This window comes from Vigna unguiculata, chromosome 10, assembly GCF_037176805.1.
Source record: "Vigna unguiculata cultivar grain cowpea cultivar isolate G323 ecotype 2 chromosome 10, ASM3717680v1, whole genome shotgun sequence".
Lineage (NCBI taxonomy): Eukaryota > Viridiplantae > Streptophyta > Magnoliopsida > Fabales > Fabaceae > Vigna > Vigna unguiculata.
This window is the reverse complement of record NC_140801.1, coordinates 9300999-9321816: the sequence shown is the minus strand read 5'-3', so window position 1 is coordinate 9321816 and position 20818 is coordinate 9300999. Positions and strand designations below refer to the sequence as shown.

At 38.4% G+C, this 20818-nt stretch overlaps 1 protein-coding gene and 1 non-coding gene across 2 annotated transcripts; one reads left to right on the top strand and one right to left on the bottom strand.

Moving 5' to 3' along the window:
- Positions 1–693: 693 nt before the first annotated feature.
- LOC114167987 (small nucleolar RNA R71) lies at positions 694–801 on the bottom strand. The gene has a single exon (XR_003600586.2). It is a non-coding gene; the product is annotated as a small nucleolar RNA R71 (small nucleolar RNA).
- A 1040-nt stretch (positions 802–1841) lies between these two features.
- LOC146882098 (uncharacterized) lies at positions 1842–3059 on the top strand. The gene is made up of 3 exons (XM_085667272.1): positions 1842–2067; positions 2245–2435; positions 2478–3059. The coding sequence occupies exons 1-3, from the start codon at positions 1842–1844 to the stop codon at positions 3057–3059; spliced, it is 999 nt and encodes a 332-aa protein (XP_085523398.1).
- Positions 3060–20818: the final 17759 nt, after the last annotated feature.

Here is a 20818-nt window from a genome sequence, read left to right as displayed (position 1 = left end):
ACCACACCACCTTAACAGGTGCATTCCGTAAATAATTTGGATTTTACTAATTCGGATTTAATTGGTCTAATTTTCTTTTATGATTATTTTCAAGGTTTTGTGAAATAATTTTGGGCTTGGACACTTTATCTTGGGTAAAGAAAGCTTTCTTTCACATTCAACACTATTATTCAAGTTGGAACTACACCCACTCTTAGGGTTTAGGTTTTCTACATTTTTTTTCTATTGGTGCACAACCCAACTTAGGGTTTTCATTTTCCTATCACTGAATCACATTTTGGAGCTATGTTCTCCTCTGAATTATATTTGTTCCTTCTTCCCTTACACTTATAATGTATTTTTATTTTTTTTTCTGTTGTAAGCCCATTCCATGGCTAGTTAAATTGTGAGTATTGATTGTTTGATGAGAATGTAATGAAACCTTGAGGTTCTATTCTTGTTTTCTATTGTTTCTATTGCTCTTTATCATTGTAATTGATGTTTTATTGTTTAATACAAATTTTAGGTATGCTTAATGTTAAGGCTCTCTTCTTTCATTTGAAACAGACTTGAATCATGCTTAATGTTTTTGGGTTGTTTTTAAATGTTTTCATAGATGCTTAATTAGTGGGTGTGATTAAATGATGTGTGCTTCGCTTAATTGCATAATGAAGTCATGTTCTTAGCCAAATTCTTCCCTGCATCCAAAACAACATCCATAAGAAAGGAGATTTCTAGAATCAAGAAGCAATATGAGGAGAGTCTCTATGAATATTGGGAGAGATTCAAGAATTTGTGTTCTAGTTGCCCACACCACCAGATATCTGAGCATCTACTTCTTCAGTATTTTTATGAAGGCTTGCACCATATGGATAAAAGCATGATTGATGCTGGGAGTGGTGGTGCTCTTGGTAATTCAACCCCAGAAGCAGCAAGGCAATTGATTGAGAACATGACATCTAACTCTCAGCAATTTGGCCCAAGAAATGATGCCATTGTTGTTAGGGGAGTTCATGATGTAGGAGCTTCCGAATACACTAAGCAGTTGGAGACCAAGATTGATGCTCTTACCACGTTAGTCAACCAACTTGCTACGAATCAAAGAGTTGCACCTTCTACTACAAGAGTTTGTGGCATTTGCATTTCGGTTGATCATTTTACAGATTCTTGCCCCGCCTTGCAATAGGCCACGACTTCTGGACTTTCTGATACTCCTCAAGCCTATGCTGCCAAAATTTTCAACAATAGGCCGTCCCAGCAACACCAACAGAACCATGATTTGTCCACCAATAAATACAATCTAGGTTGGAGAAATCATCCCAATTTGAGATAGGGTAACTAACAACAGCAGCAAAACCAACAGGTTCAAAATGTGCAGCCACCTCCTCACTAACAACAAAGAGTTGCACCTACACCACAAGAAGCCCAAGTTCCACCTGTCCCTGCTACTACCCCAACTCCTGCTGCACCTTCATCTTCTACTTCAATGGAGGATTTAGTCAAGATTGACCCTTCAAAATATGCAATTCCAGCAAGAGACTAGAGCTTCAATTCAGAGTTTGACAAACTAAATGAGGCAGATGGCCACTTAGCTAAACCAAGCATAGGCTCAGAATTCTGACAAGCTACCATCACATACAGTTGAAAATCCGAGAAATGTGAGTGTTATCGCATTCAAATATAGGAAGAAGATTGAAGTTTCCACTTCTCAAAAGGAAGTCGACCCTGCCACACTTTAGAGAAAACGTGATGCTCATGCAATCGGTCCTTCCACATCTAGTGTGACTCCTACGCCTTTCACCTTTACTGTTGCACCTTCCATTACTCTTCCTTTCCCTCCAAGAGCCATTCCAAGCAAGAAGATGGAAGAGGTTGACAAGGATATCTTAGAAACATTCAGGAAGGTGGATGTGAACATACCTCTATTGGATGCCATTAAACAAATTCCCAGATATGTAAAGTTCTGGAAGGAGTTGTGCATGCTCAAGAGGAGGCTAAAGGCAAACGAGAATATCAACATGGGAAGGAATGTGTCAATGCTGATAGGTAAATCTATTCCTCGGATTCTTGAGATGTGCAAGGACCCAAGTACATTTTTTGTACCTTACATCATAGCTAACAATAAATTTGAAAATGCAATGCTCGATCTTGGTGCTTCAATAAATGTAATGTCTCTATCTATTTTTAATTCTCTTTCTCTTGGACACCTACAACCTACGGGTGTGGTGCTTCAATTTGCAAATAGAAGTGTTGCCTATCCCGTAGCTTTAGTTGATGATGCTTTGGTTCGTGTTGGTGAATTGATTTTCCCTGTTGATTTTTACATTCTTGATATGGACAAGAGATTTTCACATGGTTCTACGCCAATCATTTTAGGCAGACCATTTTTGAAAACTGCAAGAACCAAGATTGATGTCCATGCAGGTACTTTGTCCATGGAGTTTGATGATATTGTGGTGCGTTCTAATATTTTGGATGCCATCAAACATCCTTTTTAGGATCACTCTATTTTTCATGTTGATATCATTGATGATGCTGTTGATGGACATATTTCTGATTTCCACCCTTTACATTGCACGAAATATGCATCTGTGTCTGAATTGTCTAAATTTGCATGCATTGGTGTTGACTCTAATTCATATTATGATTTTGATTTTGATGTTGATTCTGAGTTTGACTCTCTAGGTGATGTACCATATGATTTTGATGTTACACGGTCAGAATGCACTAACCATGTTGCAGGAAGTATATATGCATCTGATTGTTATGTCGAGGTACAAGTTGTCGAACCCATTTCTCCTTCCCCTCCGGTTCTTGATATTCAGCTAGCATCCAACACTCCAGAGTTGAAACCCCTACCAAACAACCTCAAGTATGTCTATTTGGAGGATAAGCAAAGACTGCGTGTGATCATCTCTACCTCCCCCACTAATGAGCAAGAGCAGAGGTTGTTGGAAGTGCTCAAGAAGCACAAGAAAGCCATTGGGATGACATTGGCTGACATTCCTAGAATTAGCCCATCCATGTGCATGCATAGGATATTGTTGCAAGATGAAACAAAACTAGTGAGACAACCATAGAGGCGACTGAACCCTGTCATTCTAGAGGTTATGGAGAAGGAGGTGACCAAGCTTCTACAAGTTGAGGTCATCTACCCCATTTCAGATAGTCAGTGTGTCAGTCCTATCCATGTGGTTCCTAAGAAGACAGGCCTCACAGTTGTTAAAAATGAAAGGGACGAATTGATCACAATCAGGGTGCAAAATAGCTGAAGAGTTTGCATCGATTATAGGAGGCTGAATCAAGCGACCAGGAAAGACCACTTCCCCCTGCCATTCATTGACGAGATGCTTGAGCGCTTGGCAGGTAAATCTCATTACTATTTTTTTGATGGTTTTTCTGGCTATTTTCAAATCCATATTGGTCCTAAGGATCAGGAAAATACCATATTCACCTGTTCCTTTGGAGGATGCCTTTCGGCCTATGCAATGTCCCTGGCACGTTCCAGCGGTGCATGTTTAGCATTTTCAATGATTTTCTTGAAAACTGCATAGAGGTGTTTATGGATGATTTTATTGTTTATGGATCCTCCTTTGATGCATGTGTAGACAGTCTGGACAAAGTTTTGAATATGTGCATCCAATCTAACCTTGTTCTCAATTTTGAGAAATGTTATTTCATGGTAGAACTAGGCATAGTTTTTGGGCACATAATTTCGAGTAAGGGCATGGAAGTTGACCCTGCCAAGATTTCAATTATTTCATAGTTGCCTTACCCCTCTTCTGTGCGAGAGGTTCGTTCTTTTCTTAGCCATGCAGGGTTTTACAAGCGCTTTATTCAGGATTTCAGCAAGAAGGTATAACATCCTGACCGGATATTACGGATTTAAATAATAAACTAACTAAATAATTAATAACCTCCTTTATTAAAATGCCATTTCCCCAAAACACGGAAAATTTAAAACTTTTATTACACCAACAGTAGTCCAAAAATCCATAATTATAAAATTCCATTATGATTATAAAAGTCCCGTAACATAAAAGATTACAATTTATTCATGATATAGTAAAATTATCAAAACATAAATCTCTGAGAAAATCTCCCAAGACTAGCCCCGCTCTGGCTCTACGACTCACTAGATCCACCTACAACATCATCTGCTCACGTGTACCGCGTATACAATCATCGCCATACACAAGCAGATAGGATGAGCTAACAAAATAAACATATATATAGAATATATATATATATATATATATATATATATATATATATATATATATATATATATATATATATATATATATATATATATATATATATATATATATACAACACAACAAAGGAATTTCATCCTTTGATTCAATAATACATGGCCACCACCATGATAACCGTGTTCTACGTCTTCTAGTGAGTACCTCAAGATGTCTTGCTGCCATACCTATCGGCCACAATCAATAGAGCATGTGCGAGAAACCATGCTATGGATCATACACCGTAACGCCAGGTGGAGTTCCCGATACGAATAATATTCGTAATGTCCCAAGACTACCAAACTCGTTGGTCTTATACCAAGGAAGGCAATCTATCTGGACCCATTTGTGCTGGCCACAACCAGCACACTCACACCTGCAACACTCGTCAATCCGAGCCACAACTCAAGAGTTTCTCGTGTTCATCTCTCATCCTGAGCCACAACTCAAGAGATGTTATTCTGAGCCACAACTCAAGCAATATCATGTGCTTAAACCCCTATCCTGAGCCACAATTCAAGGGATACCTTTTGAGCCACAACTCAAGGAACACCAGCAAGCCGACCTTTAAGGTATCCTAAAAGCCTTGTAGATCACGCAAACAATGCCAGCAAACATAAGTCCTGCTACAGCAAAATCGCCATGCACAAGTCATGTAGCGCCAAGCGCTGCCTGCTTCTAGACTACCTGGCGGGGGACGCGTACTGCCAAGCGCACACGTGCCTCTAATACCCATGCCTGCGGTTATCACCTGGTGGATCAACCATTACCGCCAGGCGCCACACCTCCCTGACACTCTCTGAACCTGCAGCTTCCGCTTGGCGGTTCCCAGCCTACCGTCGGGTGTTGCACTAGTAATGCATGATTTTCTGTTTGACACACTCTTAACTAGATTCCACCACTTTAATCCTGTAATCGCACACCTCCAGATTTCTAAATCCTTTTATATATGTGTCTGTATTGGTACATATACTCCCATACACTATCCATAATCATTCACAACTTACCACTATAATTTCCTTCAATTTCTCCCGAGTATGCAACCCACTTGTCCTAACCACAAAACTGTGATGCTCCACCAACTCAGATAGTATGGCCTTGCTCAATAAGGAAACTCCTAGTACTTTCACAAAAACATAATTACCACACCAATTAATCCTTAATTATAAATCATATTATCAACCTAACCCTCTCATGAAATGGCGTGTGTCTCATGTCCATTATCATATCTTTACTTAGGAACTCTACTCTTACTTGTACCAAATCCCTCAATTCAATACTACTTATGGCTTAATAAGATTCTTTACAGTATGGTTCTTGCTTTCATGGTCCTCCAACCCTTATTAGCTTCCACATAATTTTCATACTACAATTTAGGTATCTCATCCCCTTGGGTCCCTATCCAATGGGTTTGCCAATCACTCGTTTATTCTTAATCAAATTCACAAAATCCCAGGCACCACTCTACACTTCACAGCACCAAAACATCACATTGCCCTGCAATGGCGCTTGGCAGCGCATAGCTTGCTGCCACGCGATACACCAGTTCTGGAGATTCCAGAACTGCACCTCACTCTGTGCGAATCCAACTTTCTTCTAACCTTCTAACCTTTCCAGAATGCATTCCTTTGTTCACTTTCCGCATTCATTTGACCTATGTGCATCCAATAACATATACTTGTAAATTTTTACAAGATTACTACAACTGTTCAATGTGATTCAATATCAATCCTCATTGTTCGTAAAATCCCCAATTTCCCAACCAATAAAAATCTAATCCCACTGTTCCAACCAATTTGGCCATCAATTACTTGAATTTAAATGAAATTAGACCTCCAATCATCACCTAATAGTTAAAACTCACTTTACCCCCAAACAAAATCATCCCAGAATGCGAAAAACATACAAATCGAGTCGGATTAACTCATGTCGCTTGGCGGGTGTTCATCATTGGCAGACAATTCAACCAGAACCTAGAAAATTGGGTAAGTAATCACGCATCACCTGGCGGTCGGGAGCTTACCGCCAAGCGGTTCCTCTTCAGGAACCTAGAATTAGGCCAAAACATATGTGTCGCTTGGCGGTAGACATGTCAAAGTGAGCCAACCCGGCTCACACGGGTTGGCTCACCACGAGTTGGGTTGAAAATGACTGAACCCAACTCGACTCACTTTCTGGTGAGCCAGAAATTTTGTAACCCGGCTCAACCCACCACGGGTTGGTGGGTTAAGTGGGTTGGCTCACCAACCCACCTAAAAAAATTTTTTTTTTTTAGTATTCAAATATTTAAATAAATTTTTAAGTAACCCATGAGATGACAATCATAGTAAAATCAAAAACTAATGTTTTGATCATGCTCACCACCAATATATGAAGAATTATTTCCAAGAAAGTATCCATTAGTCTAAAATAGTATGGCTAATATTACAAATTTTCTGTCACGCTATTCAACAAAATATAAATAAAAAACTATACATTTTTTTCATGCTAATTTAGAAAAAAATTGTTTATAAGACGGTTACTTGAGTAATTTACTATAAAGATTATAGTTAAAGATTAAAGTATCAACATATATATAACTTGACAATCAAATTAATTAAACATTCAGACTATTTAAATATAATTAAGCAACATTCTGGCATTTAAAAATATGAAATTGTGAACAAATATAATAGGATTTAGTAAATAATTATTAAAAAAATTAAAGGAAAAATTAAAAAAAATTAAAAAAAATTGTAAAAAAGTTGTAAAAAAATGTTGGTGGGTTAAGTGGGCCAACCCGGCTCGAACCTGTTTAACCCGTGGGTTAAGTGAGCCGGGTTGAGTTCAACCCACTTTTGAAAAAGTTGAATTTTTCTCAACCCAACCCGGCTCGAACCCGTGGTGAGCCGGGTTGGCTCAAGGGTTGAAACCCATTTTGACATCTCTACTTGGCGGCTATGCATAGCCCGCCAGGCAGTTTTTGGAAAATTTCCAGAAACCCAAAAATCTAAGCAGAAACAAGGAGTATTCATGCATTTCACAATATATATCATGAAATTCAAACTTAATGTAAAATAGAACGAGTAAAACTCCCCTAACCTGGTTTCCTTTGCTTAAAATTGGATCAACGCTTAAGTTCTTGATGATCTCCAATGGTCTTCCCTTGAATCTCCAACTAACAGCTCTTAATCTCTCTGTAATTTAGCTCTAATACTCTGAAACTTTGCAACCCAAAAACTCACAACAATGCATTATGTTTCTCTCCTCTAATTCCCTTCCCTCTCACCAATACCACCAAATAATTACCCCATTTACTCCCAAAACGAAAATTAATTAGCAATGTGCTTAATTGCTATTCAATGACCATAATTTAGTGGTTTTGCCGCCCTCCCTTCTGCCCATCTAAGGTGGCTAGGGTTTCTCTGTCCTTTCACCTTCACGCCAAAAGTAATTTTGGCAGAAAGAAAGTTTATTTTGGATTCACCAAGGTTTGAACTCACACCCTCCCAATTACCAAGTACATGTACAACCATTTCAACCAATTCATGTTTTGTAATGATTAATATAATTCTATGATTATATTATCCCTCAACATGATCAAGCATATTACTAAAAAGAATAATAATTAAGTAACACACAAATGGCATACATAGGACTAGAACCCAAGTCGTGTCACACAATTAAGTACTCTCAACCATTTAAGCTAGTACTTTTCCACCTCACATTAATCAATATTAAATGGCATAAAGGCTCCCACTACCCGCGTTTATTAATTAATTAATTATTTAATTAATTAAATTCCACATGTTTTACAGAAGGCCCTTCCACTGTCCAAGTTGTTGCAAAAGGATTTTGATTTCATCTTTGATGAAGGATGCAAAGAGGCTTTTTGATTGCCTCAAGAAGTCCCTGACCACCACTCCTATCATTCAGGCGCCGGATTGGACAACACCATTCGAGCTTTTATGTGATCCATTAAATTATGTCGTGGGAGTTGTCCTAGCACAAAAGATTGACAAGAAGCCTCGAGTGATCTACTACGCCTCCGGGACGTTAGATGCTGCTCAAATGAACTATACCACAACAGAAAAAGAAATCCTTGCAATTGTTTTTGCACTTGAAAAATTTAAATCATATTTGCTTGGTTCTCGTGTTGTTGTGTTTACTGTAACATCCCGACCGGATATTACGAATTTAAATAATAAATAAGAAATATTACATCAACCTTCTTTAATATTGCATCATTTCCCAAAACGCGGAAAATTTAAAACATTTTATTACTTCCAATTAAAATCCAAAATCCATAGTTTATAAAACTGTAAATAATATAAAAGTTTCTCATAAGAGTTTACAAATTATTTCAAATCAAAAAATAAAAAACTCCCAAGCTTTCCCTGCTCTGTGGCTAAGCCTCACTAGAACCACCTGTAACAACATCATCTACTCACGTGTACCGCGTACACGATCATCGCCAAACACAAGCAGATAAGGTAAGCTTAACAGATTAATCATATAAAACACATATACATATATTACTCACCTATATACATATATAAATCGCACAATCACATCATAGAAATTCCCCCCTTTGATTCCATCTCACATAGCTACAACCATGTTATTCGTGTTCTACATCTCCTAGTGAGTACCTCAAGAAGATCTGTTGCTATACCTATCGATCACAACTGATAAAGTACGTGTGGGAAACTATTGCTATGGATCATACACCACAACGCCAGGTGGAGTTCCCAAGTACGAACATAGTTCACAACGTCTCAAGACTACCAAACTCGTCAGCTAATTACTAAGGAGCAATCCATATGGACCCATCCGTACTGGCCACAACCAGCACATTCACACTGGCAGCACTCGCCAACCCAAACTCAACTCAAGGGTTCTCGTGTTCATCTACCATCCTAAGCTCAACTCGAGGGATGCCATTTCGAGCTCAACTCAAGGAATGCCATGTGCTTAACCCCTATCCCGAGCTCAACTCAAGGGATACGTTTCGAGCTCAACTTAAGGAACACCAACAACCCACCTTTAAAGCATCACAAAATCCTGTAGATCATGCAACCAACATCACAACCCTAACAAGGCTGCAGTAGAAATCGCTTAGCGGGGGACACGTTCCAGACGCAAGTGCTTTCAGACCGCCTGGCGGGGGACACGTACCGCTACGCGCCAAGCAACTCAGAAATCCCAACGCTGTAGACACTACCTGGTGGAACCACCCACACCGCTAGGCGCACGCGATTCAGGTGCTCTCTGTTTTCACCTTTATCACCTGGTGGATTCATTTAGTCGCCAGGCGCTGTATTAGTGCAACAAAGCTTTCTGATTTAGGTTCTCTAAATCTGATGGCACACTTACAATAGACACAAACACCCACTGTAACTTTACCAGTTTAATGAATTATCTCCCAAATGATTTAACCTTAATGCCCAATCTCTTTCTTTTCCTACCATTTAGATACATAATCTACAATTATAATTAAGGAGACTAGCATAATTTTAATATGGTCATGTCACAATATACTACTAGTAAGATTATATCTCTTACACTATATGATATACTCCAATTACACAATACAACATGCCATCATGCTTCAACAACATTCCAATTATAGATCCAACTAGAGCAATTTCCCAAATTTTACCACTCTACATTTCAGTTAGCTTCCTCACTAACCTAATCTTATGAGTTTATCACCTGAATTCTACTACTATAGCACCCAAACTTGGTTAAGATCATTTATAGCTTAGTGTTCATACCTAACCTTGTGGCACTCATTTCATATACTTGTAGTCTTCAGCCATCATATTTAAAATTTCCCTTTGGTCCTTGCACACTCCACATTACCCTCCAACCTTCCCTACTCACCATAATACACAAATTCTCAATTTTCTTATATGGCACCTAGCGGTAGCCAAGGTGCTGCCATGCGGCTCCTGTAGTTTTCCAGAAACCCCAATGCCTCCATGCCCTGCAAAACCTAAGTCATTCATACAACTCTGGTTTTAATCAATTTCACAGCCCTTTAACATACGATTCTCGTCCCAAGCACATTCGTTCGCTCTTTCCAGTACCACTAAACTACCAATTCATCATTAGGATAACATAACCCCAAATTTTCATCCCAAAAAGTATCTTTCCACTGTTCCATTCAATCATGCCCTCAATTGCGTGAATTTGAATGCTATTTTTCATCAAAACATCATTTAACAAGTTCATTTAGCTTTCCCCCCAATCAGAATTTTCCCAGAACCCATAAAACCCGAAAATCGGACTAATATGGCTTGCGTCGCCAGACGGTTATTCATCACCGCCAGGCAGTTCAAACAGAAACCTAGTACTGGTGCACAAAGTCACGTGTCGCTTGACGATCGAGAGTTTACCACCAGGCGGTTCTTCTTCAAGAACCCAAAATCAACTCAGAAAAGATGGGGCGCCTGTTGGCCAATCATCACCCGCCAGGCGATTTCTGGAAAAATTTTAGAAACGCGAATTTCATACAATTTAGAGAGTTAAAATGCACCCATTGATCACAAAGTTCATGCCATTATACAATACATAATAAAAGTACGATTTCCAGCTCCTCTAACCTGGAATTCCTTTGCTTAAAATATAGTGCTTGAATCCTTTACTTGATTTCCAATGGTTCCTCTAAGTTCTTCCACTGCCCAGCCCCTCAATTCCACTCCCTAATCACTATTTCTCTCTAATTTTGTGCATCTCTCAATACCCTCAAATGTTCAGACTCAAAAACCTTCCTCTCTCTCAATTAGCCTTTTAATGGTGTCCACCCTTGGCTGTTCCCTAGTCATCTAGGGTTTCCATTTCCTTTCACCTTCATGCTAAAAAAAATTTGGGAAAAAGAAAGTGTAATTTAGGTTCACCAAGGTTTGAACCCACAACTATGCCAATACCAAATCAATGCTTAACCATTCAACCAATTCATATCTCATATTGACTAATATAATTAAATGATTATATCATCCCACAACATGATCACATATATTTAAAATAATAACAACTAAATAACACATAAATGGCATACATAGGACTCGAACCCAATTCCTCTCACATAATAAAGCACTATCAACCATTTGAGTTAGTACTTTTCAACATCACAAATTAGAATTTAATGCCATAAAGGCTTCCACTACTCGCATTTATTAATTAATTATTTATTTAATTAATTAATTTCCATGGGTCTTACATTTACTGACCATGCAGCTTTGAAGTTCCAATTGAAGAAGGCAGAGTCTAAGCCTCGATTGATAAGATGGATGCTCTGGCTCCAAGAGTTCGATTTGGAGATCCGTGATAGGTGGGGAGCACAATTGTGAACTATCTTACTGCTTTTGTTTTTCCTCCCCTAGCATCCAGATCTCAATGTGATAAACTCAAGTGCGATGCTAAGTATTATATTTGAGATGACCCCTATTTGTGGAAAATGTGCAATGATCAAGTTACCAGAAGATACATTCTGGACAATGAGATTGACTCGGTCCTCAAATTTTGTCATTCATTTGTACCTGGTGGTCATCTAGGCACACAAAGGACAACTCACAAGGTGTTAGATTGCGGATTTTATTGGCCTACCATTTTCAAGGATGCGTGGAGGATTTGTAGCACGTGTGAGCAATGCTAACGAGTAAGAGGAGCCATTTCTTGGAGACAACAGATGCCTCAACAACCCATGTTGTTTTGTGAGGTCTTCGATGTCTGGGGTATAGATTTCGTGGGCCCTTTCCCTATCTCCTTTGGTTTCACTTATATTCTGCTTGTTGTTGATTATGTTTCAAAATGGGTGGAAGCTAAGACCACCAGCACTAATGATGCACGAGTTGTTCTAGACTTTGTTAGGTCTCAAATATTTTGCAGGTTTGGAGTTCCAAGAGCCATCGTTAGTGACCAAGGCATCCATTTTTGCAATAGATCCATGGGGGTTTTGCTTCAAAAGTATTGTGCACAAGCTTTCTACACCATATCACCCCCAAACTAATGGGCAATTTGAGATCTCAAATAGAGAAATCAAGAGGATCTTGGAGAAGATTGTACAGCCCAACCGAAAGGATTGGAGCAACAGACTAGAGGACACTCTTTAGGCTCACATGACTACTTACAAGGCACCAATAGGGATGTCTCCTTATCGGGTTGTCTTTGGTAAGCGATGCCACCTTCTAGTGGAGATAAAGCACTGAGCTTACTGGGTTGTCAAATCATGCAACTTCTCACTTGATCAAGTTGGGGAGTAAAGGAAGCTACAATTGAATGAGTTAGATGAGATCCGTTTGGAAGCATATCAAAACTCTATGTTCTACAAAGAGATGACCAAAAGATTCCATGATAGCTTCATAGCTAGAAAGGAGTTTGTTGTCGGTCAGCAACTGTTATTATATAACTCCAAACTTAGTCTCATGGGTGGTAAGTTGCAGTCAAAGTGGATTGGTCCTTTTGTGGTGAGTAATGTTTATCCTTATGGTGCAGTTGAGATCAAGAGCCAATCCACCGATAAAAGCTTCAAAATGAATGGGCATCGTCTGAAGCCATTCCTCAACAACCCTGCTTTGGTGGATATTGTCATAGAGGAGACTTCCCTACTTGACCCCGCTTCTGTTTCACCATGATTCAGGGACTTTTCTTTCTCCTTCCTTACTTTTATTACACTTGTCCAATGTTTGATTGGTTTATATTGTGCTAAGTCAGATTGAGGCAATGTGTAGTTTAAGTGTGGAGGGAGTTTGTTTTTTGTTTTTTTTCTTTTTGTTAATTTGTGTTAAGTTTTTGTTTTCTGTTTGAGACACTCACTTTACTTTTGGAGGATGAGTTGTTGGTTATTCTGTGGACTGATATCCTTGCTTTCTCTTTGCATGTTAAGTTTGTTTTGAATTATTTTACCCTGTGTGAGAATTTGAGCCACTCTTTGTTCTTTCTTGTGTGATATTTGCCTCTTGAATGCTCGCACAGTGGCCTTGGATTGACTCTTTCTGATGCTTTTCTGATCACATGCAAGTTTGGATATTATTTAGGCAATTTTATTCCGATGAGCATAGAGCTAGATGAGCCTACCTTGGACTGTTTTCGTTCATTGTTCTACAACTCATTACAAGCCTTTAGCCTGAAAAACCATGATTCATCTTACCTTACGAAAATTTGGTGCTTTGGAATTGTTTTGGGAATATGTGCTATCTTTTAAGTGTGGTTGTGCACAATAAGTGTGGTTGTGTGCACACCTGTTTTGTTCATGGATTGCTCATTTGTACATTTTATGTCGGACTACAAAACTATTGTTTCTCTACTCAAAAATGAAAAGAAAAAAATGAAAAATGAAAAAAAAATGAAGAAAAGGAGGTTTGGGTTTTGTAGCATTGTGTGAGAATTGAATATGAAAGTGTTGGAGTTTGGAATTGCTTTCATGCTTGATTGCTCCTCTATTTACTTTGGTTCTTTTAGCCACTTGTCCATATGTTCCACACCTTGTCCTCAGCCCCATTACAACCTTGAAAAGTCCTTTTGATCTTGATTTGCATGTGTTTTGGTTTGGTTATTAGTTCTAGAGGCTTGCCAAGTTTGTTTGATGTTTGTTTTTTAGGGGTGCTTTGAGAGTAAACATTAGCCTAGACATTTGAGTGATACAATGTATATTTTGTGAGGTTTTGTTGCTTTCAGTTCACCTTTTGAGCTGACTTAAGTTTATAGATATCTTGCATCTTTGACTCCTTTTATGTTAGATGTGTTTCATTTGTCTATTTTGTGTTTGTTTCTTTTATCTCGTACATATCTCTCTTTGTTTTGTTTTAGTTTCCCTTTCTTTGCTTCATGATTTTGCCTATGAGTGCAAAAGCCTAAGTGTGGGGGAGTTTAATTAGTCATTATTTTCCCCTATTTTCTTACTTTTATGTACTATTCTTGATGGATGTTTATTGCTTTATTGTCTACTGCTAGTGCATTGTCATCTATTTGGCTTTTCTGCGGCAGTAATTCGGATTTTAACTAATTTTCATTTAATTGGTTTAATTTTTGTTTGTAATTATTTTCGCGACTTTCATGAAGCAATTTTGGGCTTTGACACTTCATCTTAGGCTAAGAAAGCTTTGACATGTCATCTATGCCACATTAACCCTTTTTCCACGTCAGCATTAGTGATGGCAATTTTGCAGTTTTGATGTTAAGAGTGGCATTTTTTTAATTAGTTAGGTGTAGAGTGATATGACCATGAGCTATTGAGTTTATAGGTGTAGAGTGATATGACCACGAGTGATATGACCACATTCGACATATTATTCACGTTGGAACAACACCCACTCTTAGGGCTTTACATTTTCTACATTATGTGGTCGTTTGAGCACAACCCAGCTTAGGGTTTTCCTTTTCCTGACATTGAATCACGCTTTGGAGTTGTGTTCTCCTTTGAATTCTATTTGTTCCTTCTTCCATTACACTTATAATGCATTTTTGTTTATATTTGTGTTGTAAGCCCATTCCATGGCTAGTTAAATTTTGAGTATTGATTGTTTGATGAGAATGTAATGAAACCTTGAGGTTCTATTCTTGTTTTCCACTGTTTTGGTTGCTCTTTATCATTTTAATCAGTGTTTTATTGTTGACTACGATTTCTAGACATGCTTAATTTTAGGGTTCTGTTCTTGCATTTGAAAAAGACTTGAATCATGCTTAATGTTACAGGGTTGCTATTTTTTGATGTTGTAAAAAATGCTTAATCAGTGGGTGTTATTAAATGATGTGTGCTTAGATTAATTGCATAATGAACTTGTGCTAATCTTCGCTTAGTGGTTTAATTTCTATTTCATGGGAGTTAACTAAACAAATTAGTTAATTTAGTAATCTATGATAGATGGAATTACATTTGAATCAAAGAATCAATACCTTTTAATCACCGTTTTATTGACTTGTTTGTTTTTTCTTTGAATATGCCAAAATCACCCCCATTGTGTTGTAATTGGAACCTTTGATTGAAATATTGGTCACTTGGAGACAACCTTGGGTTCACTCTTGAGTAGTACATTGTTCAAGTACAACCTCGATCACCGACATTCCTCTGTTGCATGCCATATGGTCCGGTAGAAGGCACATTTTTTCATCGGAACAGCCTTAAGGGGAGGTTGTCAAGGTTTAGAGAGTTGGATGAGCTCTAATTGAATGCCTCCTAGAGTATGGTGTCCTTGTTGGCATCCAAGGGTGTATTGGTTGTATAGGGCTATGTTTCGATCAACGACATTGTGTTTCCTAATCCTCCCTCCTATTGGAATATTGGGTTTTTTCGCCCTTTTTTGCCTGTTTTCCTAGATGATCATGTATTTGACCACACACTCTCTCAAATCTTCCATGTTGTTGGGGCTGTCTATGAAAAAGGAGTATGAGAAGGGTTCGGGCTGAAGGCCACATATCAGGGAGTGCATGATCACGGACTGATGAGTGCGTATTTTTGCCCTCATTTAATGTTTAATTTTGGGTATTTAATTGAATTTGTGTGCTTAAAGAGTGATTTAATTGACAATTCTGATAATTAGGCCGTTTAAGCTTGTGTGATAAAAATGTGTTAAAAAGTGATTTTTAGCTGCATAAATTATTTTTGGATATTTTAACATTTGTTGATGCAGCTGAAATTAAGATTAAGCTCATTCAAGGTGGGAAAATAAATTGATTGAAGTTACATAACACCTTTAAATAAGGCAGAAATTAGCAAGTTCTAAAAATCACTTCTGCACCCCCTAAATTACATATACACTTCCCTTTTCCAAATGGGTTGCAGAATATCTACTTCTACACCCCTAACTTTATCTATTTTCACCCCTCCTACCACTTAAACTCCATTCACTAAGATGCTGCCATGTTGCAATCCTACACTAATTGAGTTGACCAACCAGAAGAAGCCACGTGGGCATAATCCTTGCACATGCATGTGAACCAATCGGGGCGTGCCACGTCATCATCTCCTCCATCTCTTACATGAAACCCTAACCCTAATTTTCTCCTTTCCTTCCATCACCATGGCAGCCGCCACCCTTGCCGGCAGCAAGTTTTCCAACCACCGCGAGCCACCAACACCTTCATCAGTTCGCACTTGCACCACCATGGAAGCACAGTTCTGCCATCTTCTCCATTGCGGCAGCAGCAGCCGCCGCCCTTCCATCGTCAGTCACATCGCCGGCCACCGCAAGTTCTTCTTCCTCGCGCACCAACCATGGCAGCTCCACGCACCTGAACTAGCATCGTGCCTGCACCTGGACCAGCATCGTGCCTGCACCTGCGAGACTCGTCCAATGCCAGAAGCCACCATCATCACGCACACATTGCAGCACCTGCAGACCATGCGACGGTCACCACCTACATCCTTGTGAGAATCCAGAAGAAACATCACATTCTCGCCGGAAACCACCGTGAGCAGAACCTCCATGCCTGCGCCATTCACGAATGCAACTACAGTAGCCTTGGCAACAACTTCACCACCTTTGAAGATCTCGCAGCAGCACCACTTCCTCGCAAACACCATCTTCATTCACGAATGCACCTGCACCATGCCACCGCGAGCCAGAATAGCAGCGGAAATGCGAGCAACATCTTCAATCTTCATCTCTAGCCATTGACGCCGGAGTCCACCTGGAGCATGGCAGCCGTCATTCACAACAATGAACATGGAAGCGAAAACCCTAATTTGGGAGAGAGAAGGAGCTGCCACGTGTCAGTCTGCTATTGCACAATCAAACTGGTCAAAGCTAGTTAAACAGGCAACTTTGGTCAAATATTCAAATATGGTCAAAGACTAGTCAAACAAGAGGGGTTTATTTGCAAATATTGATATTTTTTGGATGTCTCTACAAATTTGGACTACATGATTAAAAATGGCTTATTGAGAAAATTAATGCAAATTTTATTTGGTGATAATTTATCAGATATCTTTAAATAATTTATTTATTTAATTATATCATATATTATTAACCAACTATATTTGTCAAATAGTCTATGTCTCTCCAAATACCTTTGAATATTTATCTTTATCTTTATTTTAAAAGATATTTGAGAGATTTTAGCAACAGAAAAGCCCCATCCAAGTTTTATATAAAGAGACCAAGGGGGGAGCAGAAAAAGAACAAGCTCGAGACTTCGGAGTTTAGAAACCCTCAGGGGGGCCTAATTTCATTTCCTTTCTCTCTTTCTTCTTCTATCTTTATTTTATTTTGTGTTTCATGGAGTGCTAAACTTCTTGGGTTGATTCCATTGTAATTTCATTATGGATTTTGAGGTTAGATCAATTAATTTCTTTGTTCTTTTTATTATTGTTGAGGTTTTAATTCATCTATATCTTTTATCTTTGAATCACGTAAGAAGTAACGATTTTAAATCTATATGCATATTGGTCATATGAGTCCAAGGGTTTTTAAATTGAATTGAGACTTTACTTTGATTTTTATTTAGAAACTTTCATGTGATTAAATGAGTTTTTACCAATAATTGAGACTTTACTTTGGTTAAAGGTATTTACTCTAACGAAAATTAATTGAGACTTTACTTTGATTAATTAAGCTTTTTATTTGGTGAGAAGATAAGAGAATAGACATGATTAGGCATAGTAAAATTTGATTCAGACTGTACTTTGGTTGAATTTATTGTGGATAATCTAAAAGTTCTCACTTTTAATTGAGACTGTACTTTAGTTAAAAGTGAGACAGCCAACAAATTAATTGAGACTTTACATTGATTAATTTGCAAATCTACAACAAAAATTAATTGAGCAATAATCTTTAGATAACCGATGATAAATCTATTTTGAAAGAGCAATGGAATCAATCTATTTTCTGAAAGATTTTTGGGTTTTTGAAATAGTAATGTTGGAAGAATAATGGAGCATAATTTCAAAAACAACTCTTTTTTCGTTTATTGCTTTGTTGCTCTCCCTCTTTTTTTTAGAAAGCAATTATTTCAACACTTTTTCATCAACATTTTTTCCTTTTGCCATTTTTATTAATTTGTGGGTGAGGTACTCACCCACACACTTTATTCCTCAACCATTCCTAAACACAATCCATTAGCTCATTCTTTCTTCCTAAGGTAGAATATGGTCTTTTTCTTTTCAAGGTTATGCAATAGGCTTAAAACAAGAAAAAGAGGTTTAAAAGCTCAAAGCGACTACCAATGGATTAATATCCAGGTGGGCTTATTTGGCCAAGTATATAAAAACAATAAATGCTCAGTCATATCAAACCATGCATATTCACCTAAGATGCAAAACAAAAGAGTCAGACTAAACATTTGAGCATAAACAAACATGAGCAAGTCACTCAAGAAAAAATAGGAATTGTGAGATCCAGGAAATTTATGAAAATTAATAATTAATAGAATATAAGAAATGAGGGGTTGAGACTACCTTAGGAGAATTCTTTTATAAATCTTAGACAAGAAACAATGTGAACCTAAGCGGTTTAGAGTGCTTAATTATGTTGAAGGGACTTGGGTTCAAGTCCCGAGTATGTCATTAGTAGATTTATTTAATTATGTTTTATTTTGCAATTATATTGTGAATGTGACAACATGATTTAGGTGCATATGAATGGGTAAATTGACATGAATAACGTGATGGCTTATTGGTTTGCATGTGTTGAGTGGTTGGAAGGATGTGGGTTCGAATCTTGGGTTAAAGAAAATGGACTCTATATATATATTTTTGTTTTGCTAGGTGATGGAAAATCTGGAAACTATAGAAATTCCCTAAGAAAGCAGAGAGGTGTCACTTAGGGGTGCAGTAATCAAGAGTAATGGTCATTAAACTTAAAAATATAAATTAATTTCCTTTTTCTTTTTATTTTATTTAATTTGGGTTGAATTGGTGGGAGGGAAAGGAGTGTGTGAGAAAGCAAAGAGTTAGAGAGGGTGATAGCCAAGAGAAATAGAGAGGGGGCTGGAATTTTCGTGGTCTAGAGGGAGAGAGTGAGGGTTGAAGGGAGTTGAAGAAGATACCTTTAGAGGAGACTTTGGACAAGAGGCACCAAATCGTTAAATTACAATCGGAGCAAGGAAAAATCAGGTAAGGGGAGCTGTTCATATATGCTTAAATGTGTTTTATCGTTTGAATTGATTCCATGGCTTGAATGATGAGTTTTTCCTTGCACTTCATGTTGAATTTCATAAATAATGGGAAATCTGCCAAAAACCGCCTGGCAGCTAAGAGTGTTCCGCCAGGCGACGCAACATTTCGTAGTGTTTTTCTGGGTTCTGTGATGAACCGCCTGGCGGCCATGGAGGACCTGCCAGGCGGCGCGCACTGGAACTGCGTAAATTGACGTGTTTTTTATGTTTTTGTGATATGGTTGAACTGTTGTACTTAAATAATACTGATGATATGTTCATTGACGTGATTGGATGATGATGAACTGGTGTGTGGACATATGATAGATATGGGGTTGAGTACAAACGTATGATCTTTATGGGGTATATGCGATTGCTATTTGTGATGTATGGGAATCGGCAATATGTTAGTAATAAGCCTTAATCAGTTTGTATAAAATTGAACAGTGTGTGTTAAATGTATGAATACATGTGGCTGAATCTGTGAGGAGAAACTGAATTGGGAAAATTAGGGATAATAGATTTCTGCAGACGTGAGGGAACCTGAATGGTTCTGGAATCACTAGTGCTCCGCCTAGCGATATCTGATATACCGCCAGGCGATCCCGAGCTGCCAGCAGCGATTTGGCATGTCTAGTGGGTGGTGTGCACAATGGGGAATCAAGGATTAAAGTTATGGGTGTTGGGGATGATTGTTAGTATAAAATGAGGTTACTTGTGTGATGTAAGAGTTATCAAAATGGTTTGGGTTGATGCATGAACTATAGTTATGGAGACATGAGAAAAACTTGGAATGAGTATTCCTGTATGATAGACTTGGTATGGTTTCATGTGTGTCTTGATTGCTGGCATGAGATTGTGTCTAGATGGACTGTTTGTTATTTAAACTGTTAAGGTGACATATTAGTATTTAGGAAGAATGTGTGTAGGTTAATGTTGTGTATTCTTAATAATTTGTGGTGTTGGAATTATGTGATATGAAAATAGTATTTCCGTAAAGAGGTGGAGTAACAGTATTATTGAAATACTGGTTGTGAGTGTCGCCTGCATAACTAGGGAACCAATCAATGTGTGCTTAAACTCCAAAACGTAAACACATGAGTGTTTGCTTTGGTTGATTGTTTGATGATACGATGACTTGAAGTGTTATATATATACTTGAATTTGAGGATCCGGATGTATGATTGTATGACTGGATGTGGTTGAAAACCCTTGGAAGTGTCTAAACCAGTAAAAGATTGTTTTTACTGGTGTGGCACCTGGCGGTAGGAGGATCTTTGCCAGGCAATAAGCCATGAACAGGGAAGGTCGCTGGTAGGGTGGCGCCCGGCAGCAGAGGGACACCGCTAGGCGGTCTGGAACTGTTCGCCTAGCGGTTCATAGGGAAGCGACAGGCGGGAGCGTAGGGACAGGGGTCCTTTGCAGATGGATTTGCATGGACATTTTCTTCTCATTGATAGCTTGGTCAGGAATATCCTGGATTAGTTACGAGCGGGGAGGTTCGTAACGGA